The 24,932-nt window shown below is 46.9% G+C and overlaps 1 protein-coding gene across 4 annotated transcripts in view; it reads left to right on the top strand.

The window, feature by feature from the left end:
* TMEM63B (transmembrane protein 63B) overlaps positions 1–23,227 on the top strand; it is a 42,756-nt gene extending 19,529 nt beyond the window's left edge. For 2 of the 4 annotated variants that reach the window (XM_069065872.1, XM_069065870.1), the window contains 19 exons: positions 5,067–5,104; positions 9,871–10,013; positions 10,253–10,304; positions 11,675–11,783; positions 12,384–12,454; positions 12,641–12,721; positions 13,484–13,607; positions 14,146–14,279; positions 14,545–14,682; positions 14,901–15,054; positions 15,987–16,093; positions 16,591–16,677; positions 16,932–16,997; positions 18,556–18,718; positions 19,500–19,605; positions 21,203–21,370; positions 21,776–21,891; positions 22,132–22,203; positions 22,877–23,227. In XM_069065872.1, coding sequence (XP_068921973.1) covers positions 5,067–5,104; positions 9,871–10,013; positions 10,253–10,304; positions 11,675–11,783; positions 12,384–12,454; positions 12,641–12,721; positions 13,484–13,607; positions 14,146–14,279; positions 14,545–14,682; positions 14,901–15,054; positions 15,987–16,093; positions 16,591–16,677; positions 16,932–16,997; positions 18,556–18,718; positions 19,500–19,605; positions 21,203–21,370; positions 21,776–21,891; positions 22,132–22,203; positions 22,877–23,146 — 2,199 coding nt within the window. In that variant the 3' untranslated portion in view covers positions 23,147–23,227. Of the gene's footprint in view, positions 1–5,066; positions 5,105–9,870; positions 10,029–10,252; positions 10,305–11,674; positions 11,784–12,383; positions 12,455–12,640; positions 12,722–13,483; positions 13,608–14,145; positions 14,280–14,544; positions 14,683–14,900; positions 15,055–15,986; positions 16,094–16,590; positions 16,678–16,931; positions 16,998–18,555; positions 18,719–19,499; positions 19,606–21,202; positions 21,371–21,775; positions 21,892–22,131; positions 22,204–22,876 lie in introns of all 4 variants that reach the window. The other 2 variants (XM_069065871.1, XM_069065869.1) reach the window with 1 other exon arrangement.
* Positions 23,228–24,932: the final 1,705 nt, after the last annotated feature.

The following is a 24,932-nucleotide window of genomic DNA, read 5'->3' as shown; positions in this document are numbered from 1 at the left end:
AAGGCTTCATGGAAGAGGCACCTTTTGAATTAGATTTTGACCGATAGGGAGGAATTCAAAAGACAAAACAGAGGAAGAAGTCGGGGAGCATAAGGCATATTTGAGAGACAGGGAAGACTATTTTTACTGGAGCATATAACAAGCACATAAAGGAAATTAATGTGAAAGACAAGAAAGAAAGCAGGATGATGACAGATTGTGGAAAGGCTTAAATACCAGAAAAAGGAGCTTGAATTTTACTTGGAAAGGCAGTAGGGAACTACTGAATATTTTTGAGCGAAAGAGTGGCATGATTAGATCTCTGCATTAGGAAAATATGGTAATTATGTGAACTTTTGATAAAATTGCAGAAGACCTATGAAAAAGGTGTTAATCACAATCATCTGTACAGGTGGTAATAACAAACTGTACTAGGGAAGTGGCAATGGGAATACAGAACTGAGAGATGTTATTTACTAGAATCGTTTTGCCATAGGCTATAAAAGGCTTTTTACAAAATTAAAGACAGACTTAAATAATCAGAGAAATATTTATTGCTCATAATTAGGCCACGTTAATATAATAAAAATAACAGTATTATTGATATTAATTTACTTTTTCAGTACTATACCATTCAAACCACCAAAGGACAGAGCTAGGAAAAAAAATAACAGTCCATCTGGAAGAACAACAAAAGGTCAAGAATTTCAAAAGAAATAATGGGGAGAAGTGCAAAGGAAACCTAGTAGCTCCAGATCCCCAAATTATCCATCCATCTATTCACAGTATACCTCAGCCCTTAACTTAGAGGCTCCAGAATCAGAAAGGATCTAAGACATCATCTTGATTCAACCAGCCCTTCCTTCCTACCCTACCCATCCTAGTTTCACAAAGGAGGAGACTGAGTCTAGGATTGACAAAACAATAATCATCAAAACTACTTGTTGCTGGTTAAATAACAGAAAAGTCTGTCAATGGAACCAATTAAATATATGACAAAGAGAAGCAAACAACCATAGGAGCATAGTGGTAGATAAACTGCTGGGGTAAAGATTCATTATATGAGAAAAACTTCTGGGAAGGCTAAAAAGCAGTGTGACAAAAATGTGGTTTAGACTAACACCTCACACAACACACCAAAATAAGCTCAAAATGAATACATAACTTAGATATAAAATTTCACATAATAAGCAAATTAGAGAAGCAAGAAAGGAAATAAGTTACAACTATGAATAGAGAAAGTTCACGGATACTTTGGACAATTCTGGTTCCACAAAATTAGCACAATCAGTGCACTTAAAATTAGAAGGAAAACCTAATTAACTGAAGAAGAAAAAAAATCTTTGCAGCAAGTTTCTCTGATAACTGGTATTCAAAAATGTATAAGGAATTTTTTCAAATGTTTAAGAAAGAGCAAGAGTCTTTCCCCTATAGATAAAATAAACCTTCAAAGATTCAGGCAATCCTGTGTCAGTGTGGAAGTTATCTGCATACTGGTGATATTTGACATCATGGGACTAGGTGAAAACAGGCAAGCCCCAGAGATGAACTCCTGATGTTTTGGCAGAAGGAAGAAGCTGAGCCCCAGGAATTCTGTTATCCACTGAGATGTTATCATCTCATACCATACCTTCCTTTCCTTCCCCATTTCTATTTTTCTTCTTCTCCTTGGACCATTCCATGGAGCAAGAATACAGTCTCTCAGCTTTTCTCTTCTCTTCTCTGGTCCCAGAAATGAGCATATAACACTTTAGAAATTGTGAGTTTTTCAGACTCATTAAAAATAATTGAGTTCATTGACTGGCGTATGGAGTAAGGGTTCAGTTTTCCTAGTTCCTTCATTCACTTTTCTTCTGAGAGGCTGCTGTAACTAACCCTTCTATCCTTTTATTCCTGGGGCTGGTTCTTGGCCAGAAGTACTCTCTCTCTTTCTAGATCTCTCCTAGCACTTTGGACATCCCCTATAAGTTTATATTTTAATAGCATTCCAGCTTCTTTCTATATGTCTTAGCTCCCCTGTTATACTATAAACTCTTTGAGCAATGGACCATTTGCATTTCTACCTTGTATTCCCACCTAGTGTCTAATACAACAGAACAGGCTCTGCCTAACTTGGAGTGTATCTGAAGTGAGTGTACCTCATCTATTGAATAAAATCCAAGCCCAGGTTTGCATTAAAAGCCCCTCCTCAACTTGTCACCATCTCATCTTACTGGTCTTATATTGTACTTCTTCCCTTCCCAGTCTATGCTCCACCCAACTTGGGGAAGTTTATTCTCCTCAAACACCAAGCTAACTCTTATCTTGGGATCTCCCCACTTCCCAGAATAAAAGTTTCTTTAATCCATCCATCTATTAACAGTATACCTCAGCCCCCAACTTAGAGGCTCCAGAGTCAGAAGGGATCTAAGAGATCGTCTTGATCCAACCAACCCTTCCTTCCCACTCCTACCATCTCCGTTTCACAAAGGAGGAGACTGAGTCTAGGGGCTGAAATTTGGCCAATGTTTCAGGGTTAGTAAGTAACTAACTTGGAATTTGAACTCAGGACCTCTGACCCCTAATCCAGTGTTGTTTCCTCCATGCCACATCACTTTCCTAATCACCAGCCTCCCCTGGCCTTGGAGATTGGTGCTGTTTTAGTTGTAGGAGTGAAGGGGAAGAGACAGGAGGAATGTGTAGGCAAGGACTCCAGAGGTCCAAGTGGCCCTGGTGCCAACAAAAAGGGGAAAAGCAATAAAGTGGCTCACAAGTCAGGTATATCTAGGTCACAAACTGTGCTACTCCATGGAATAAGGAATAAATCACAAATAACCAGATGGGTCAGAATCAAGCCAAGACCATATTAAGGTAATTGCATATGATTGCCCAGTGTCCTAACCAGCAGTGCTGAGAAGTGTGGTTCAGCATCCATCTAATGCAGGGAAGCCTTTTTCTTTCTGCCCCTGCACCAGGGTCTGACCCTAGAGAAAGATTCTGTTCTTAGAACCTTCATCCTACTGTTCCTAGCATATGTTATGCCAGGGTAAGGGAGGTGAAGAGGAGATTCAGCAGGTCCTCAGTACTAGCTGAAAACTGCTTCTTGGCCCGATAGAACAGCTGTGTTCTTTTCAGCAGTGTCACAGATTTTTGTTAGTGTCAATCATGGGGATCCCAAGAAACCTTTCTCTTAGGAAGAGAATTAGATATTTAACCCAGACTCCCAATGGCCTCAGCCCCTTTACTTTAAATAACTCTTTTACTATTCATTATGGGATCCAAACCCACTCAGATCCCCTTTCTTTTTACTTCCAGACCCCTAAGAAACATCAATTGCATCAAAATCTAACTTTGACCACATTCAATCAAACATTCAAGAAAAGCTCTGTGCTAGGTGTCAAATCAACTACATATTTAAATAAGTTCTGGTCCCTGCTCAAAAGGTGGGGATACCCATTAGAGCTCTGACTCAGTGGAGTCAGAGTTTGAGAGATACCAACAGTCGTGCCATTGGAGGTACCACTGCAGATGGAGGGAAGGAAGGCTTTCTGGAGGACACAGCATTTTAATTGTGTCTTAAAGGATAGGTAAGAATGCCTGGGGACTTTCAGGCATAAGGAGTGATATGAACAGATGAAATAGATTTAGGGAACATAAAAGAAACTAATTTGAGTGGAGCATAGATTGGGTGAAGACTGGAAAGACAGCCTGTGTAGGGCAATGCTTCCCTGGAGAGTTTAGCTTATATTCAGTACGTGGTAGGAACCCAAAGTTTTTTAAGCCTAGGAGTGATGTAACCAGAGCTGTTCTTTAGAAAACTTAATGCGTAGGGTGGATTATAGGTGGGGAGAAACTGACAGTGGAAGATTTAATTAGGAATCTTCATGGAATGAGCCCATCAAGTGATCATGTGAAGCTTTACTAAGATTGTGAAAGTGGAAAGACGGGGCAGATAGAAATGCTATTGCTAAGGTAGCATTGGCTAGATGTAGTAGTTAGATATTGAAGAAGATGGAGTAAAAAACAACCTTGTTCTTTTGAGCCTGGGTAAGAGAGAAAATAATGGGATTCTGTACAAGGAAGAACATGCTTGGGAGGAAATATGGTAAGTTCAGTTTTGGACATGAATTTAAGGTTCTTGTTTGTCCAGATATATTGAGATTTAGTTTTGTAGATGAAAAGATCATCTGCATGAAGGTAATATGGGATTATATAAGATGGCTAAGAGAAGAAAGGGTAAAAAGAGAAAAGAAGACAAAGGCCTTTGGGGAATGACTACATCAAGGGAGTAGACAGAAGGGTCTATCAAAGAAACTGGAAGGAAGGGATGTTCAATGGTGTCACATGCTGCGGAAATATCAAGAAGAATGTGAAATGAGAAAAGGACATTGGGTTTGGCAATTCAGAATTCAACAGTGGAGGCAGAAGTTCATTTATAGGGGAGGAAATGGGGATTTCAGATGTAGACCACTCTATGGCTCAGCAGTGAAAAAAGAGGTTCATAGGCATAGCAGAACCAAGGGAAGATTTGGGTTGTTTGGATTTTTTGTATAGGGAAGCTCTTGAGTGTGTTTGTGAAGCATCAGGGATGAAACTTGTGAAGACAATGAGAATGATGCTGCAGAGAAGAACAGTGAATCAGCCTCCCAGTGGAAAATGAGCCGAAGGGCAGAGGTTGGAAATGAAGAGTCTATTAGCTTTAGAAAGGCATTATTCTGGGAAATTAGAAGGAGAAGGGCATAGATGGAGCATGAGGATTGAAACTAAATCTCCATCTTAGTCTAGCCACTCCTCTGTCAGGCCTTTTGAGAAAATAAGTACCAGAGAGAACCTTAAGACTTTCTCCATAGCCCTTTTTGCTAGAGGAGCAGATCTAGGAAATGTGGAGTCAGAAGGACTAGATAGTGTCCAGAGTGGAAACTAATCTCAAGATAATGGAAAGTCAACTGAAGTACCTTGGTAAGAGTAGATAGAATAAGGTGCAGGGGGGAAGGAGCAGAAGGTGAAAGATCAGGGGAAGAGCCAAAGTTGCTTTCGAGGTTGGTTGGAAACCAGCTCCAGGTTGACATATCTCTTTTTGTTCTGTCCCTCCCTCTCCTCCAAAACAGGGTTTCTGCTCCTGGCTGACAGCAATCTTCAGGATAAAGTAAGTATAAAGGGGGCCTCAGGTTCCCCAAACCCTTATCTCAACAGTTCTCAGCCAATGTCCAAAGTTTCAAAGCTAGAGCCTTTGAAGTCTCTAGCCTGACCCTTCCTAGAACTCACTGGGCATCATCTAGGAGAGGAATTAACTTTTATCCCTGTCTCTCTCCTCCCACCCAGTACCATCAGCGGCTCATCCTGTCATCTAGGTCTCCCTCCCAGCCATCAGGTCTGTCTGGCCAAAATGGTAGGACAGTTAAGTAGAACAGTTCCATATTTATCAGCAGGCAGGAGCAAGTGCCCAGCAGGCAGGAGCAAATGCCCAGCAGTCAAGAGCGAGTGCCCAGCGGGCAGGAGCGAGTGCCCAGCGGGCAGGAGCGAGTGCCCAGCAGGCAGGAGCGAGTGCCCAGTGGGCAGGAGCAAGTGCCCAGCAGGCAGGAACAAATGCCCAGCAGTCAAGAGCGAGTGCCCAGCAGGCAGGAGCAAATGCCCAGCAGGGAGGAGCAAGTGCCCAGCAGGCAAGAGCAGCTACCCAGAAGCACAGAGTTGCTGCTCAGAAGGCAGTACCTTCCTCCCATCAGGGAGGACCTACTGCCCAGCTGTTATGGGCCAATGCACAGCAGGGAGAACCTCCTGCCTGGCTGGCAGGGACGAGTGTTGAGGCAGAAAACGCTGCTCTTCTGGCAGAAGCCAGTGTGTAGCTTTGCAGAGTCCATACCCCTGTGGCAGGAGTTGCTAGCCAATAGGGAGGAACAACTCCTCAGTAGGAAGAGGCGAGACTCCAGCAGGCAGGACGGAAACTTACGCTGGGAAGAGCAGGCCTTTAGCTGGCAGGAGGATGTCATCAGCTGGAAGAAGGAAGCAATCAGCTGGCAGGAGCAGTTACTCAGCTGGCAGGATCATGCATCCAGAAATCAGACAAGCTCACCTGGCAGACAGAGTCAAAAGTGCAGAGAGAGAACAGCCGGTCAGGCAGTGTTAAACGTCTTCTTGAGGTTAGCTCGTTCCCCCCTATCCCCCAGCCAAAGGACAGAGCCTCTTTCTGACACCCCAAGGTACCTTCTCTTCTTTCTCCCGTCCCTAGTGAAATTATTGTCTCCTTCACTCTCCGTTACTGCCTTCTTCTTTCCTCTTCATTTCTCTTCCTCTTCCCTTTGCATGTCTCTGCTCTCTCCCCACTCTGCTCCCATTCTCCCACCTTCTTTCTTCACCTGCTGTGTTCAAACTATACACAGTGGTCATACAAAGGCTCCCTGCCAAAAGCACACGCAAGGTAGGTGTGATAGGACCACAATATAAAACAAAGCCAGTTGATATATTTCAGGAAAATGGGAGTAAGGAAAGCACCTTTACCTGGAGGGTCAGGGGAGACTTCACAGGGATAGGAGGTACCTGAATTCACTTTGAAGGAAGAGAAAAATTATGAAAGATGGGTACAGAGGGGAGCATACTCCAGCCGCTGAGGATGTCTTAGAGGGAGAGATGACACTTGGGAAACAGCTAGTAGCCCACTGTGGGCCAGAATAGTGAGCACAGAGGGAGAAGTATAGTAATATGAAATGAAGCTGAAAAAGTCGACAGGAACCAGGCTATAGTGTGACTTAAGTGTTGGGTCAGGACATTTGGATTTTATCACAGAAGTAATAAGGAGCCTCACTGGAGGGGTTTAGGATCAGGAGAGTGACCTAATCAGATCTTAGGAAGATTACTCTGTTGTCTGTGTGTTGGGTGAATTGGAAAGAAGAGAGAGATGGGAGACCAAGAGGCCAGCTAGGAAGCTGTTAATGAGAGTCCAGGTGAGATGGGTACAGACCTAAACAAGAGTCCTGGGAGAATGAGCAAAAAGGAAGCGGGAAGATGGAATCACTGGAACTCTTGTTCATCACCCCGTCTCTTTTATGCTGCTCCTCTTTCTCTTCTGCCCCATGTTCTCTGTTCACTGTTTCCTTTCCAGACTTTTTTTATTTGCAGGGGGACAGCAGGGCAATTGGAGTTAAGTGACTTGCCTAGGGTCACATGGCTAGTAAGTGTTAAGTATCTGAAACCAGATTTGAACTCAGGTCCTCCTGACTCGAGGGCTGGTGCTCTATTCACTGTGCCACCTAACCGCCCTTCCAGACTTTCTTGCTCCTCTCCTTTGCAAATCCTAATGTACCGTAGTGATACCACCTGTCTTTATCATCATCATCATCATTTTTTTTTCCTCTGCCCTACTCCCCTTGCTTTACATTCCCCATTCCTGTCTATTCTTCCTGTTTTCTAAAGTCAATTTATCAAGCATTTATTAAGTACATTATTTCTGTAAGGCACTTTACTAGGCATTGGCCCCTGCCCTCAAGGAGCTTACATTCTACTAGGAGGAATATAAGATGTGCAATGCACAAATAAGTAAATACAGGGTAATTTGAGGAATATGAATAACTGGGGAGATCAGAAAAGGCCTCATGTAGGAAGCCTTGAAGGAAACTCAATCTTTGGAGAGTTGGAGGGAAAGAAGGAATGCTTTTCATCCATGGGAAATAACCTTTGGAAGATTCGGTGATGGAATGGCAAGTTCAAAGCACAGGGAATGGATCACTTAGTCTGGAATATAGAGTGAGTAAAGGAGGCGGTAGTATAAAATAAAGGCCTTAAATGCAGATTTAAGTTTGCATTTTATTCTAAAGGCAACCAGCAAACATTTATTAAGTGTCTGTTCTATTTGCCCCATCCTGTCTAGGCCCTGAAAGTTACTAGAGTATTTAGAGCAGGGGAGTGACATACTCATACCTGTGCCTTAGGAAAATTATTTAGGCAGCCGTGTGGAAGATGGATTGGAGATCAGAGGGACTAGAAGCAGTGAGGTCATTTTGCAATAGTTCAGGTGAAGGGTGATAAGGCCATAAAGTCCATAAAGGATTAGAGTCTCTGTGAGTGAGAGAAAAGTAATTGATGCAAGAGATATTGTAAAGTTAGAATCAACAAGACGATTAAAAGGATGGTGGTACATTCAACAGAAATAGGGGAGTTTGGAATATGTGAGGCTATGGAGGAGAGTATGAGGATGATGAGGTCTGTTTTGGACATGTTGAATTTGAGGTTTGAAGTACTTCCAGGTGTAAATGTCCACTAAGTAGCTGAAAATTTGGGATTTGATTCCAAGAGAAGTTAGGGTTGAGATTTGGGGGTCATTTGCATACATATTTGTGGGAGAGGGTGGTAAGGTGGAGGAGCCACCTGGATACAAGTGATAATTAAACTCATGAAAGCTGATGAGATTTCCAAGGGTAAAAATGTATAGAAAAAGAAGAGAAAAGAGCCCAAGACAAAGCCTTTCAGGACACTCACACCTAGAGGGTAGGACGTGGATGATGATCCAACAAAGGACTCATTCATTTAGCATGTACTAAAAAGGGGGCGTCAGATAGAAGGGAGCAGTGTCGAGGAAACCAGAGAAGGAAAGCACTGCAGGAGGCAGCCAGGGTAGATGATCTTCCCCAGCCTTTGGCTGTGGCCTTGAGATGAGAGACTAGAGGAAATTATGGGGGGGATGGGTAAAGGACAAGCTTGCAGAGGAAAAGTAATCAAGGGCACAGTTACAGGGCTTGACCAAAGCACCAGAGGAGGCTAAACTAAAAAATAGAGAAGAGAGAATGGTATACAGAGAAAAGAGAGTGGGTGAGACATGACCTTGATTTTTCTCAGTTAAGTAGGAGGCAAGGCCCTCCATAGAGAGGGAAGAAGGGGGAGAGGAAGGAAGGAATGACCTGAAACCAGTTGCTTGGAACAACCACTACAAGTAAGAAAGAAGACTTGCCTTGCAGTAGTGAGGGCCCAAGTGACACCTGTATGGCAGGACAGACAACAGATCAGAAGAGGCTTCTATGTTAAAAGTAACTCCAGTGTGTGATTTGGTGAGATGTACTAAGAGTCACATAGAAGAGTGTGTAGTTAGGGGCAGCTGAGTGGCACAATGGATAGAGCACCGGCCCTATAGTCAGGAGGACCTGAGTTCAAATCCAGCCTCAGTTAACACACACCAAAAAAAACCCTAGCTGTGTGACCTTGGACAAGTCACTTAACCCCAATTGCCCTACCTTCCCCCTCCAAAAAAAGCAGAAGAGTATGTAGCTGAAGTAGCTAGTTATAGGATCATGACTGAAGAGAGAAAAGTGAGGCCAGGGCCAAGCTCATTGAACAGGGTTTGTGTAGAGAGACTAGAGGTCTCAGTGGAGACAAAGGATAATTTTAGCAAGAGTGAGATGGAAAGATAGGAAATTATTCCATAGAGGTGATGTAATATGAGTAATGATGAGATCTGAAGTCTGGTCCTTGTGGTTAATTAAAGTTAAATGAAGAAAATATAGATCATGGGAATTGAGAAGAGTGGATGACCTAGAAGGACCAGGGTATTTGAGGTAACATCAACATATACCTCTTTCTTCCCTCATCATTCTCTTTTTTTCTTATTCATCCTTCTTTTCTATTCCTACTTCTTTTTCCTTCCTACTGTATTCCTCTCTTTCAATACACACACACACATGCACAATACACATGTGTACACACATCCTCACACCCTCTAAGCCTTCCTTCCATCCTACATCTCTTTTCAGAGAGAAAGAAGGGAGGCCAGGGGGTGATATTTCCTAGTCTAAAAGTTGTAAAAATATAGGTGTGAAGGTCAGGGGTTAGGAGAAGGGAATGGCCATTGCCCTTCCCCCCTCCATTAATTTTGATTCTGTGTCCTTTTCCATCTCCTACTTCCCTTCCTTTTCTAATCCTGCTCCCCAGGGATGAGGAGATTTTGGACAAGTGTGGGGCTGATGCAGTGCACTACCTGACATTCCAGCGGCACATCATTGGGCTGCTTGCGGTCGCAGGTGTTCTCTCCGTGGGCATTGTGCTTCCTGTCAACTTCTCAGGGAACCTGCTTGGTCAGTGGGGGGAAGGTGTGCTTCCTATCAATTTCTCAAGGAATCTGCTGGACAATGGGGGGAAAGTAGGGGAGGGGAGTGACTTGAATGAATGAACAATGAACGAATGAATGAATGATGAATGAATAAAAATGTTTATTAAACTCTTACTGTGTGCCAAGCACTGGGCAGCAGGAGATGGGCCATTTCCTGATGCTCACATCTTCCTGTCCCTCTTCTCTCTCTCCTTTTATCCCAAGAAAACAACCCCTACAGCTTTGGGAGAACCACCATTGCCAACCTAGACTCAAGGTGAGGATAGGGGAAACCAACCAAAAGGAAAGATGTACACTAGTATGGAGCTGGGAGGTGAGGGGGTGCGGAGGCAGGTGGGTGGATGGTAACCTGGGGACAGGGAAAGAATACAACCAGGTAAGGAGAAGCATTGGTGGGAGTAGGACATAATCAGACGGCAGGAAAAAGTTAAGGTTGCTCAGTAAAGAGAAGAAGAGGTTGGGAACAAAAGTGGGGAGTGGAGCAAGAGTAGAGATTATAGGATGTGTGCTAGAGGAAGAACCATGGAGAGGAGATGGCCTTAAACTGCATCAGAAGAGACTGCTTAACCTGGAACATGTTGGGCTCTGGAGTTAAGGGAGTTCTCCAGAAACACTCACAACAAACCTGTAGGGAACATAGTACAAATATTTTCCCCATTTTACAAACATAACTGTGATGCAGGTAGGTAAAGGGATTTTGTTCAAGGTCAGACAATAGGTAAATGATGGAGTCAGGCCTCCAGCCCCCAAGTCTCTTGACTCACTCTAGGACTCTTTACTACACCAGGCTACCTCTTGGGGGATGTCACATGAACAAGCATTTATTAAATGCCTAGTGTGTATCAGGCATTCCTCTGAGCACTGGAAATACAAAGAAAGTCAAAGAATAGTCCCTGCTCTCAAGGAGCTCACAGTCTAATGGAGGAAACAATATATGAACAAAATACAGACAGATTAAGCTAGAGATAATCTTAGAAGAAAGACATTAAAGGGAAAGAATTCCTGCAGAAGATAGGATTTGAACTGAAACTTTAAGGAAACTAGGGAAGCCAGAAAGCAGAAACCAGGAAAGAAAGAATTCCAGGTCTGGGGGACAACCCAGGGAAAATGCCCAGAGCCAGGAGATGGAGTGCAGTGTGAAAGGAAAAGCCAGGAGGCCAATATACTGGCTCATTGAAGCCAGAGAGGAATAAAGGGTAAGAAGACTGGCAAAGTGGGAAAGGCTTTAAAAGCCAAACAATTTTATATGTGATCCTGCAGGTGCTCCAGAGGGAGCCACTGGAATTTGTTAAACAGGAGGGGTGGCATGGTCAGACCTGCACTTGAGGAAGATCATTGTGATAGAAGAGTGAAGGGTGAACCAGAGTGGCAAGAGACTGCCACAGTCTTAAGTATAAGGTGATAGGGCCCTACACCAGTAATGGACCTTTTAGACAGTGAATTTAGAGTCTAGGACTTGATTAGAGGAGAGACAGGGTCAATTCATAAACCTTTTGAGAGAGTCAGAAACATAGAGATCCCAAAGTAAAGTATTTAATGCATTGACTGGGTGAGAGATTGATACTATAGGAACAGGGTTTATGCTCCCAGCTAGAGATCTCCCTCAGATCCCCTTTTCTTTTGCAGTAACAACCTGCTATGGCTGCACACCTCTTTCGCCTTTCTATACCTACTACTCACTGTGTATACCATGCGAAGACATACCTCCAAAATGCGCTATAAAGAAGACGACATGGTAAGCAGAAATTGGAGACTTATGCCAACCCCATATCAACACACCTGATGTTCAGCTCCCATTCCCCAGCATCACATCCACACCAATTTTTTTTGTTCTTCATCTCTAATCACCTCTTGTCCTACTTTCTCCTTCCTTTTCGTCCTTTTTTGTCCTTTTCTTTTCTCTGTCTTTTCCACGTTCCCCCCTTCATCTTCTGCTTCCTCACAAATCTGCAGCATCCTCTTCCTTTTTCATGTTGTTTTTTTCTTAGCCCTTCCTATTCTCTCTCCCCATGTCTACCTCATTTAACAAACACCATCTCTTCATGAAAACCCTTGTGAAATAAGAGACAGATAGGGTGACACTATTTCCAATCCAGATCTCTTGTTAGTCTTCAAATTCTTTGCTACCAATATGATCCCATCTTTTCCCTCCTACCTTAATACCACCCACCCCCACCACCATACACTGTTCTCTGGGCCCTTCTCTGGCCTCAGGCCTCACCTGGATTCTGTACCTCCTATTCTGAGGATTCTACCACCCTTGGAAATATAGTTAAATATAGTTACTCCAGCAGAGTGAACCACCTTCCTCTACGTCCCCCTTCCCCCCCCCCAGGTGAAGCGCACCCTTTTCATCAATGGCATCTCCAAGTATGCAGAATCAGAAAATATCAAGAAGCACTTTGAGTGAGTCAACCCTGCTGTCCTTTCTGCACCTGCTGGGGCCTCACCTGCCTTTCCTACCTCTGGCAGTTGAACTGCATGGGCATGAACTGTGTGTGACTGAATGGGCAAGGAGGAGGGGGAGAAACATTGGGTACATTGGTGGAGGGCTATGATCCTCACAGATGGTGATGGGGGACTATGTTGTAGGGAGGCGTATCCTAACTGCACCGTGCTTGAAGCCCGGCCTTGTTACAATGTTGCCAAACTGATGTCCCTGGAAGATCAGAGGTAAGTATTTCCTCTGAGGGAGGGCCATAGGAAAAGTGGTGTCCCCATTTACCTGTCCATTCTAAGGGCAGAACATCTTAGAAGAAAACAAGCTGAGGGTGTAGCTTAAAGAATTCAGAGTAGGGGCGGCCAGGTAGCACAGCAAGTAAGAGCACTGGCTCCAGTGTTGGGATGACGTGGGGATCGAATCTAGGCTCAGACACTTAGCACCCACTCAGAAACACCTGGCCGTGTAACCTTGAGCAAGTTACTTAACCCCAATTGCTTAGGGGCGGCCAGGTGGCTCAGCAAGTAAGAGCACTGGCTCCAGTGTCGGGATGACCTGGGGATCAAATCCGGGCTCATATACTCAGCACCACACCCAGAAATAACTGGCTGTGTAACCTTGAGCAAGTTACTTAACCCCGATTGCTTTAAGAAAAAAAAAAGAATTCAGACTAGATATCAGAAAGACTTTGAGAGTTGACATGTAGAGAGTCAAGGTATGTGCTAAGAAGACCGTGATTGTCTCCTTTCTTGAAAGGCGCTAAAGAAGACATGTTCCCTTTCCCTCTGTCTGTCTGTATAACCCTGTCCAGAGGCAGGTAAATAGGGAGGAGGACTTCTCAAGGGCTCCAGTGACCTTCAAAGTCAAATGAGCTCCCCCACGCGTAGACTGGACAAAGAACCCTCAGAGATGGGAAGTAATAGAGTGAAAAGTCATGGAGCCCCCCTCACCCTGCCACATCATTGATGGGTAGTTTTTTTTCTTGGGTCCCACAGAAAGGAGGCGGAGCGAGGGAGGATATATTTCAGTAACCTGCGGGCTAGAGAGAATGTCCCTACTATGATCAACCCCAAGCCTTGTGGGCATCTCTGCTGCTGTGCTGTTCGAGGCTGTGAAGAGGTAGGCAAGGTCGGGCAGAGGGGAGAGGGAAGGAGCTGGGCAGCACCAAAGGGGAAGGGAAACTGCTAGGGGCCATACACAGATGTGTGTACAGAGGCCCAGGCTCCCTTGCCACACTTGTTCCTATGGATGCCAACAGAAAAACAGACATAACCACCTTTGTGTACTCCAATAACCTTCCCCTCCCTGCAGCATCCAAAAGACTCAGTATAGGAGAGGGACAAGAGAGAGAGTTCAATGTGTAACTGAAAGAATACTGACATCGTAAGACACAGGTTCAAGGCTTGGTTCTGCCACTTATTAAGTGGGTGACCATAGGCAAGCTGCCTGACATCTCTGAGCCTCAGTTGCCTTATCTGTAAAGTAGGAGCAATGATACTTGCAATGTCTGCCTGAGAGGGCTGTTTTCTGTGAAAAGAGGGCCTTCTTTTTTTCCGTAGTCCCTCTCATCTCTTCCCCCACCCGACATCAAGAGTGCCTGTTTTTCATGCAGAGCCCTGAACCTCTCTTCTCCCTGAACACTTTCCCTCCACCACAGGTGGAAGCCATCCAGTACTACACACAGCTGGAGCAGAAACTAAAAGAAGAATATAAGCAGGAACAGGAGAAAGTGAACCAGAAGCCACTGGGCATGGCTTTTGTGACCTTCCACAATGAGAGCATCGCTGCCCTGTAAGTCCTGGGGCGACAGCCTGCTGCCCTTCAAACCTCTCAGTCCCACCACCAGCCCCTCAAGACACCATCCCATCTACATATTATGTGTTCTGGGGGCCTCTCTTCCAATGCCCCTCCAGCTCTGTCTTGTTTCCCCCAGTGTCCTCATCTTCCCCCCACTTGTAGCCCCTTCTCTTTTTCTCTCAGTGACCAGTGCTTTCTTTTCTGGTGTCATCTCCCTACTCCTAAATTACATATTCTATCCACCTTTCCCCCTCCATAGGATCCTAAAGGACTTTAATGCGTGTAATTGGCAAGGCTGTACATGTCAAGGGGAGCCTCGAAGCTCGTCCTGCAGTGATTCCCTGAACATCAACAATTGGACTGTCTCTTTTGCCCCTGACCCTCAGAACATCTACTGGTGAGAGAAGAGGGTTGGGTGCGTGTGGGGGGTTTCTGCTAAAGAGGCAGGGTCAGGGGAGGCGAAGAGGGTGATGAGGTGAGGACGGATGGAGTCTGCCAAGTCAGACCCCCTGCAATTGAATGTGGGACAACAGGGCAAGGAACTGCAGAGAGGGAAGAGAGTGGACTCGGGCCTGACACTCTGCCCCTCCATCTCCACCACACATGTATATACAGGGAGAATCTCTCCATCCGTGGCTTCACCTGGTGGCTGCGATGCCTGATCATCAACGTGGTGCTCTTTATCCTCCTGTTCTTCCTTACCACACCTGCCATCATCATCACCACGATGGACAAATTCAACGTCACCAAACCTGTGGAATTCCTCAATGTGAGGTTCCCTTCCCTCAACATCAGTCCTTGCTGTCTAGTCCCCAGCACACACAGGAGCCTAGCACACATTAGCTCCCACTTGCTGCCTCTGCTCCCATCCCCGTACATTATCTGGGCCTAGATGCTTCATCTTTAGGATGAGAGGGTTGCATTAAATGGTCTGTAATATGCTTTCCATTTCTAAGTCCTATAATCTTCTTGTCTAGCCAGACCATAAATGTCATTCTAGGTTCTTCAGGTGTATGGTCTTCTCTCTGGGACACCCTCAAAAATTTACACATACTTTTAAGATCAAGCATCTATTAAGTACCTACTTACCATGGGCAGTGCTATATACTAAGGGAAATAGAAAAATTATGTGCCTGCTTTCAAAGTCTAACTACATAGGCTCTAAACTCCTTCTTCCCCCCTCCCTGCCTTGAAACACCTCAGCCCTACCACCATGTGATTATTTTAGTGTTAACCTCTCCAGACCCCTTGTGCAATGAAATATTCCCTGCTCAACCCAGTTCTTTTTGCCATCTGTACCCTCTATCCAGTCCCTTGTTCATCTCTCCCTCCCACGAATCCTGAGGGATAATCTCCTAGGTGCTAACTACATACACACATGCATGTGCACATACTGGGCTAGGGAATTAGCTGGTCTAGATTTTAATCCTAGCTCTGTCACTAGTTAGCTGGGTGCCATGGAGCAAGTCACTTTTCTTATGACCACAATCCAGGTGAGCCATTTCTAAGATGCTTTCCCATCATCAGCATTCCACAGACCCCTTGCTCATACCATCACATGCTCTCCTAGGATCTGGCATACACATCTCAAAAGCTTCCCCCCACCCAGAACAGTCATTTGAGAAAGTTGGATATGTACAGTGGAGCCAGCCAGGATGGCATGGACCCAGGCCTCACCTCTTTCCCTCATCCTTTCTGCAGAACCCTATCATCACCCAGTTCTTCCCCACTTTGCTGCTGTGGTGCTTCTCAGCCCTGCTGCCCACCATCGTCTACTACTCTACCTTCCTAGAGAGTCACTGGACACGGTGAGATACTTGGGCTCAGCTGCACCTCCTGGCTTATGCTCCCCTGCAGGAAAGGCCGTGGGGCTCAGTCAGATCCCACATGATCCACTTCTCTGGGACAACTTAAGCAAATCATTTCCCTCCTTTCTTTCACTTTCTTCAGTTTGCTGACCATGAGTGAGGTTGCTCTGAGATAAAAAGCAAAGAAAAAAGTCTCTATCTTCCAGAAGTGTACATTCTCCTGGTAGGGATGGAGGATGGAGATAGATACAGAGATAAATAAATGTAAGGTGCTTTGAGGAAAGAGAGAGAAAGAAGAACTAGGGCATCAGGAAGGGCTTCAAGAAGGAGGTAAGGACTGAGAAGGAAAGGATTTCTAGGTCCCCCCAGCTCTAAGTCTCCAGTCCTTTGAAGAGAAGGGAAAGAAAGGAATGGAGAGGTAGGTGGGGGGCGAGGGCCCTGCTGTCCCGGAAGGACAGTGACGATGACCAAGGTGATGCCTCTCCTGTCCCACCCAGCTCTGGAGAAAACAGAACAACCATGCACAAATGCTACACCTTCCTAATCTTCATGGTACTGCTGCTGCCTTCTCTGGGCCTGACCAGGTAGGACGCAGGGCATGGGGGGGTGGGGGGGAGCTCCCTCTCTCCTATTCCCCCTTCCCAGTTCTCCCTGATGAGGCCACAAAGGAAGGCCAGACACTTGCCCCCTGAATCTATTGCCTCCCTAGGGTGATGCTCCCCCAAAATGGAAGGGGAGAAGACAGGGAGTCTGATCCCTGGGAGTTGTAAAGGAAAGGGAATAGGGAGGGGTGCTGGGCTGCCCCTCACCAGCACCCTCCTCTTTGTCCTCCCTGCAGCTTGGACTTCTTTTTCCGCTGGCTCTTCGACAAGAAGTTCTTGGCTGAAGGGGCCATTCGGTTTGAGTGAGTGACCTGGGGGGCACACAGGAGTGATGGGGGGACATCTAGGTGACAAGGAAGGTGGAGGGGATGATAGGACAATCATGGCCTCCTGTGGGGATAGGAGAGTGGCATCAGCAGAGGGACAGGCTCTGCTACTTGTTGGGGGTGTCCAGGGACTCACCTTCTGGGGGTCTTTATGGCTGGCATATCTGTGGGAATAGGCTCTTAGTCTACTTTAGGATGGCTAGGGATGGTGCTGGAGAGGGGGATGGATGGGTGGCTGCTGGCAGTGGCAATGCTGAGGGCCCCTAAACAGATACACATTCTGAGGGTGTCCCTGTTCACAAGCTCTATGGTGTCTATAGGAACATGTATTCAGGTGATCTCTATGAATAGCTTATCTTGGGGTCGAGGGAGGAGTCATGCCCTGAAAATCTGAGGTATCTGTCTATAGGTACACAGATTCTAGAAGGCACCTTCACACTCGAGAGTACATACTCTGGGTAGTGAGTATCTGGGTTAGCTAAGCTGAGAGCTCCTGTTCTGGTCATGTCTGTGGGAGCACATCCCCTGAGGTCTCTGGGTGAGATAGTCAACACTGATTAAGCACTGAGGTAAATGGTAAAATGGTCAAAGGTAGGAGAATAGAGGAGGGATAAACTCCAGCACATGTAGGGATATCTCTGACAGTATACATTCAAGTGGTTTCTGTGGCTAAGATATCTGGTGTGTGGGTGTGGAAACATTCTGGTGATCTCTCTGAGGGTCCACTCTCTAGGTGTCTGGGGACCTTCGCTGTAGTGATCTCATCCTGAGAGTTTGAAACCCACCCACCTGAGCTGTGTGTGAGGGCCCTCCCTAGGAACCTGTCTGTGGCAAACACAGACGGGGACTCTGAGGCCCAGCCCGGGTGTGTCTGTGCACACATGCCTTGGCTAGGGTGGCCAGGATCTCACGCTCTGGGCTGTCCATTGGCCACATTCCCTGCGGCTCTCGGTGGGCACAATGCTTATTGGGATAACTCAATGGAGCACATTGCATGGAGGTCTCTGTGTGCACATTGGCCATAGGAACACACTGCATCCCTGTGGGATGTGCTTTCTGGGGTGTCCAGGAGTATACTAGTGTTTTTTATTGGAGGGGGGAGGGTGGTGAATGGAGATGTGCTTTGGTCCGTATTTTGGGACATTGGGGATCTCTGTGGATTGAGTGTGCATGAGTCCAGTGATTTTAGACACACTCTGGGATGTGACAGAACCCAAGCTCTGGCATCTCTGGGGCACCCACTACAGTGGTTTCTCAGATAGAATGTCTGCACTTGCTTTGTTAGTGTCCTTTGGAGCGAGATGAGCAGATGTAGGCCTGCACACCTCATCTCCTCAGGGCAGTGTAGAGCACACAAAGGGTAGGGTCCCTTGGGGGAGAAGCACAAAGCAGGGAAGCAGAGCAGGTGAGGGGGCAAGCAGAGTGCTCTTGGTGGCTGGGACAGGGAGAGCCAGCAAGCGTGTGAATTGGGGACTGAGCCCTGTAGCGCCCTGCACCATCGGGCGTGGTAGTGGAGCACCAATGGTGCCCGCAGGTGCGTGTTCCTGCCGGACAACGGCGCCTTCTTTGTCAACTACGTCATTGCCTCGGCTTTCATCGGCAATGCCATGGACCTGCTGCGAATCCCAGGGCTGCTCTTATACATGATCCGCCTCTTCCTCGCACACTCCGCCGCCGAAAGGCGCAACGTCAAGCGGGTACGGTGAGGGCCTCACCCGTGTGTGCACAGCTCAGGCCGTGGCCTGGGGCACCTGGTGGGAGAGCCGAGCAGTGGGAAAAGATACCAAGGGGAGAGGAGGGGCCTACGGGAGGGCACTGGGAAGGACAGAAACAGACAGGGCTGGGAGTGGGCAAAGGGGACAGGGCTGGCAGCCATCTGCTCTTACCTGCAAGGGGACACTCCATCCTTTTTCTAAGGAGATGAACCTAGGTAGCCTGTCTTTCCTTCTCATGCTTTTGTCCTCTGACTTCTTCACACAACCACCCACGATACACACATCCCCAGCTCCTCTGTCCCCTCAGCCCTTTTTTCCTCTCCCTGTCTTTCCATTCTTCCTGTCTTCCCATCTCCTCATCACCTATCCTCCCTTTCCTCTACATCCTCTCTCACTTGCCTTCATTCCTTCTCCTGCCCTCCATTCTCCTTCATCTTCCATCACCCTTTCCTATTCCCTTCCCATTCATCTTCCTTCAGTCCCTATCACCTCTTCCCTTGTCCATAACATCTTCCCTCACTTCCATCACTCCTTCCCCTACCCTCTACATGCTTACCTTCCCCATTTATCCTCCCACATCTTTTCCATGCTCCCCTCATTACTTCCTCACCCCATAGCCCCCGCCTCCCCTGCTTTCCTTCCATCACCCTGGCCTCCCAGCTCTCCATACCCTGTCCATCCCTGTCCTGTTTCCCTGCCTCTTGGGTCCCCAGAAGTCTCTGAGCCACCCACTCCCCCACTCCCTGCCCCATCTCCCCCCCAGCACCAGGCCTACGAGTTCCAGTTTGGCGCGGCCTATGCCTGGATGATGTGCGTCTTCACGGTGGTCATGACCTACAGCATCACCTGCCCCATCATCGTACCCTTCGGTAGGCAGCGCCGCGCCGGGACTTGGGCCCTGCTGAGGGGGACTTCCCTAGCCAGGGCCACTCCCCAACCTGGGAAGCGTTATGCTGGGCTATAAGGGTTAGGTCAGGCCTGGCCCCGAGTGGACAGAGCCCTGGGCTGGGAGGACAGAGCCCCTGGATCCTCCCACCCGGTCTCTGCCTCAGTCTGGGACCTGGTCTGTGAGTGGGGGGAGAAAACAGCCCAACCCAGGTCTGCCCTTTGCAGGCTCCAGGCAGAAAAGGAGGGGAGGAGGGAGGACAGTGTGGAAAAATTACAGGCAGATTCTGAAGTACTCACACTCCAGAGTATTTAGACACATCCACAAATATATTTGGGCATACACAGATGCACTTGTGTTCACATACATCCATTCATGTGCATGTGTATGCACACACGTATGCACACACACACACATTTAAAAGAGCCTTCAGGCCCAGGAGAGGAACCTCTGAGTTAGTTGGGAAAGCACACATGGACAGAGCACTGAAGGGAAGATGAGTCATTATATTGAAGCTGAAGCCTCCAGGGGGACTGTCCCTGAGATGTCTATGGTAGGTAGGCTGGGCTAGCCAGCACTAGGAATGGACAAGGTATGTAGCCACTTCAGATGCAACATTCAGGAGGAATCACTAGTAGGTGAATGCATATACTTTTAGTGGCACAAGAATCCTCGAGGTAGAAAGCTATTTTTTGTGATAAGTCCTCATAGTATTATGGGAAATAAGCTAATACAAAGGGCATGTGATTTTCACACTTTGCCTGCCTTGCACAGACCTCCCTGCTGTCATCCAAACCTTAGCTTGCCTTGAGCTATTATCCAAATCACCTTAACAATGCAGATTGCAACTTAATTCCTTTTGCAGGGGTCCATGGGCAAAGCCAGCTACAAAATAATAGTTTGTCTTGGTTGGTCTACCCCAGTCCCTTCTCTCTAGGCATTGTCTTCAAAAGTTAGCATTCTTATCCCTTCATTTAAAACTCCTAACCCTTCAGGGAAGTTGGTTGAGTTTAGCCAAGGAAGGAAACCAATCATATAAGTTAATTCATAATAAATGTGAAAGACTAATCCAGTTAAGGTGCTGGCTGACTACCCAGAAGTCATTTGCATTCTAAAGAAATAGCTGAGTCTCTAAATCAGTGCTTCTTAACTTTTTTGTGTTATGGACATATGTAATATAATGTATTATAAATAGGTAAAGGTAATATAATGAAGCCTATGGACCCCTTCTCAGAATCATGTTTTTAAATGCACAAATTTAAAATATGTAAGGTTATAGAGAAAAGCAATTATATTGAAATACAGTTTTCAAAATATTTCAACAACAAAAAGTTTACAGACCCCAGGCTAAAAGCCCCTTCTGTAAAGGAATGAACCTCATGATAGAATTTCAGAGGTGGGAGTGAGGGAGGCAGAAATTGAGTAATTACAAATACCCATTAATCATTACTGTGTAAGCTATCCCCCTAATGAATCAGTGATAGGTTGCTGCCCTGTTGGACTGTGGCTCCATAATGGGGGAGGGAGGGAGGGTTGTTCAGAGGTCAGAGGTCAGGGCACTGGCCTAACTGTCCCCCTAGGGCTCATGTACATGCTGCTGAAACACCTGGTGGACAGATACAACCTATACTATGCATACCTGCCGGCCAAGCTGGACAAGAAGATCCATGCTGGGGCTGTGACCCAGGTGGTGGCGGCACCCATCCTCTGTCTCTTCTGGCTCCTCTTCTTCTCTATCTTGCGTGCCGGTGAGGGAGGCCTGGGGAGAAATGGGGTGACCAGGGTGGGCACAGCTCCTCAGTTGGAGATGGAGGGAGGTCTTCTGACATTAAAGTTAGGAAGCTAAATGAAGCCCTTGGACCTATCCAGACAAGTTGGGAAGGGAAAAGGAAAAAGCCCAGGGCCCTGTGGGAGGTTGAAATATACCACAACCCAATCTATCCAGCTTTTCCTGAACTAGAATAGAGTTGAGAAAGAGTTAACTATGGGAGAAGAGGATGGGATGGGGTTGAAAAGGTGGGGAAAACAATAAGAGATTAAGGGACTCAGGAAGAGCTGTGACAAGAGACCAGCCCTTATCCCTGGAAGGGCTTACAGTTGAGGGAGCCACATCCCTCCCATCCCAACCCTGTTCCTTTCTCCAAATCCCACAGGGTTCTTGGCCCCCACTTCTATGTTTACGTTTGTGGTTCTGATCATCACCATTGTCATCTCTCTCTGTCACCTCTGCTTTGGATACTTCAAATATTTCAGTGCCCACAACTACAAGGTGAGATGGGAGAGGATATCAGGGTAAATCCATCTTAGGAACTACAGATTAAGCCTCTGAAAAATTTTGGGGTGGCTAGTGAAGCCAAGTGGTAAAGATGCTGTGGGTAGTGTTGGACTAAGCAACAGGGACCCCCAGGGTGGGAAACAGAGAAGAGGATCCAGCAGAGACCAAGAAGTTGTGGAGGTCAGTGGTTCCTCCACATTGTTCACTACTGACCCTTCACACCCCCCCCCCCAGATTGATCACACCGAAACAGGGGATGCCACTGACTCAAGAATCAATGGTGGTCGCACCACTGTCAAATCTGCAGTGAGTATCTCTTCTTCCCTCCCCCCATCGAAGTCTTCCCTTCTCCACCAAGTGCCCATTGTTTCATGATTTCCCACAAGGAGAGAAAGTCAGTGTCACGTTGGAAATAGGAGATTCATGGCAGTTTTCCATGTTCCTCCCTCCACAAGTCAAGGGAGGAAGGATGCTGCCACCCCATCTCTCATGAAGGACCACACAGTTTTTGAGGGAAACACTTTGGGAACCTTAAAAAGATGTACAAATGACAGGCGTTACCAGAGGTACTGTAGTGAGGCAAGAGCATGAGCTCCTTGAGGCCGGGCCTGGCTTTGCTTTTTGCTTTTGCTTTGTATCCCCAGCACTTAACACAGTGCCTGGCATGTAGCCAATGTTTATTAAATGCTTGTTGCCTTGATTAGAGTCAGAGGACCTGGTTTCAAATCCTGACTCTGCTGCTTAGTACCTGTGTGTCCCCTCCAGGACTCTGTTTTCCTCATCTATAGTAGTTTGGATTAGATGATCTCTCCCAGCCTTCACAAGATTCCTGGGATTTACCCCAGCTATATAAATAACTTAGCCCCTAGAGACCCTCCATTCAGTGACATTGCTTCCACCTAATCTTGGCATCTTGTCCCCCGCTCCCCCATCTCCATACTCCCTCTCATTCTCTCTCTCCCTCCCTTTACCCCCACAGAAGTACATTGCTCAGGTGCTGCAGGACTCAGAAGAGGACAGAGATTCTGGGGATTCCGGTGGTTCTGGCGGGTCTGGGGGCTCTAGGACCTCTGAAGTCTCTGGGGTCTCTGGGATGTCTGGGGCCTCTGTGAATTCCAGATGTATGAAGGAGGAGCCTCCATTGTCCTTAGAGCACGATGAGGAGACTCTAATAACCCAGGAGGAGCTCTCAGACACAGACTTCCAGTCCTATGTGGAGAGCCTCATAGAGAATGAAATCCACCAGTAAGGGGGGTGGGGGAGGCCCTGGTGGCTCAGCCCCTGCTCCTAACCCTTCCTCCCCCACCCCACCCCTCACGGACACTAAAAACGCTAATAATTTATTAGATTTAAAGCCTCTTCCTTCCCCCACTCTGCTTTAATTAAGGTATTTCAACCTTGGGGATATTGCCCACTGCCTCCCTCCTTGGAGGCCAGCCTCTCCCCTGAAAGCCCTCCTCCCCTGCCCAATGAGGAGAATCGCCCCGAGCTGGCCCCGGGGCAGAGTGGAGGGGGAGGACAAAGGGGAGGTTCTCCCAAACCAGGGGCCCTTCCCCCCCACCCAGGGCAATGGCCAGAATGGGGTTGAGAGCCATGAGGGGCCACTGACTAGAGATCTGGCGGGGGTCAGGGTGGACAATGGGACCTATACCCCTTCAGTTCCCAATCCCCCACCAGGCCCTTATGCTTTGGGGACACTTCTATCCTTACCTACCCCATTTGGGGGTTGCATGAGAGGAGTGGGGGGCCAAGTGGGAAGTGGAGCCTGTCCCCCAGGTAGTGGGGAAGGAGTCGGGGAGGGGGAGGGGGTTGGGGGGAGGGGCACAGCTGACACTGGAAAATGGGGTTTTGCACTTTTTTTTCTCCATTAAAATAAAAATGAAAAGAAACAGGTCAGACTGTGTCTGGTCTATGGAGATGCTTCCCAAAGCCATACTCTCCCTTTCCTGCCCACCCCCTTTCTTCTATTTCCAGTTGCCTGCTTAGGGCTTCTGTGTAAAAGAGCAGAGGACTGGAGGGGAGGCCACCAGACTGGGGAGGAGGGGGAGGGCGGGCAGACTTCAGTTATACTTGAATGCTTCAGGGGATCTGGTATGTTAGTGTTAGTATTCCTAGCCAAAGACCTAGACTCACCCACTTTTCTGTGTGTCATTTCCTCTGGATTCATCAAAAATGTTACAGGCCTAATGGATCTGGTGGCTACCATTGTAGCACCAAGCCTAGCCATCCATGTTTAAACCCATGCTTTTATTATCTGACAGCCCCATCTTTTCCAATCATTCATGCCCTCTATATCTTTCACACCGCTTCTCATGAATAAGTCATCACCAGTAATAGACTGTAGCCTATTTAGGACCACCGTGATTGGGTGTCACATAACACCACTGGGAGAATACTAAAAGATGGGCCAGATTACTGCATATGTACCATAGGGTAGCAGGTGTCCAGGACAAAATTAACTCTGTGACATAATTTGAGCAGTGTGTGTTCGTCTTCAGTGAGATAATTCTCCCAAGCTCTTTGCAAATGTTAACATGCTGTCCGTAGGTGTCAGTTATTTTTATGATTATCTACCAATGTTCTCTGACAAGCTATCATGGCAGAAAAGCAGTCCTGTGTTCTGGTAGGCCAGGCAAGCAGGGTACAGACAGTTGAGAGAGGCTGCTAAGTTGGGAAGGCTTCAAGGACGGTCTTGGAGGCAATTGGATATCAAAGGAGTATCCCAGCTAATTAATTGTGGAGACCAATCATTAAAACTGCTGCTGAGCTAGCCATGAATTTTTTAGTCATGTTGACCCATAGAAGGCATGTGCCTGAATTAAAGTGCTAAGCATAGTATCTTTTGCACTTAGGAAGCACCATATAAATATTATTAGTATGTGATTTTTGCTGAAGCTAAATTTCTTGAAGCCATTTAGTAGGAATAGCAAGTAGAAGCAGTTGCCGAGGTTGAGAGGGACACATTTCCCCTACAACCAGACCTCTACACAAGAACTAAGACCATAATGAATAATGGGGCCTGATTTAGGAAGGGA

The sequence above is a fragment of the Petaurus breviceps genome, unplaced genomic scaffold, assembly GCF_028583685.1.
Source record: "Petaurus breviceps papuanus isolate PSGF00001 unplaced genomic scaffold, PetGlider_PUasm1.0 90701, whole genome shotgun sequence".
In the NCBI taxonomy this organism is placed as follows: domain Eukaryota; kingdom Metazoa; phylum Chordata; class Mammalia; order Diprotodontia; family Petauridae; genus Petaurus; species Petaurus breviceps.
Note: the sequence above shows the minus strand (reverse complement) of the source record. Positions and strands in the feature narration are given on the sequence as shown.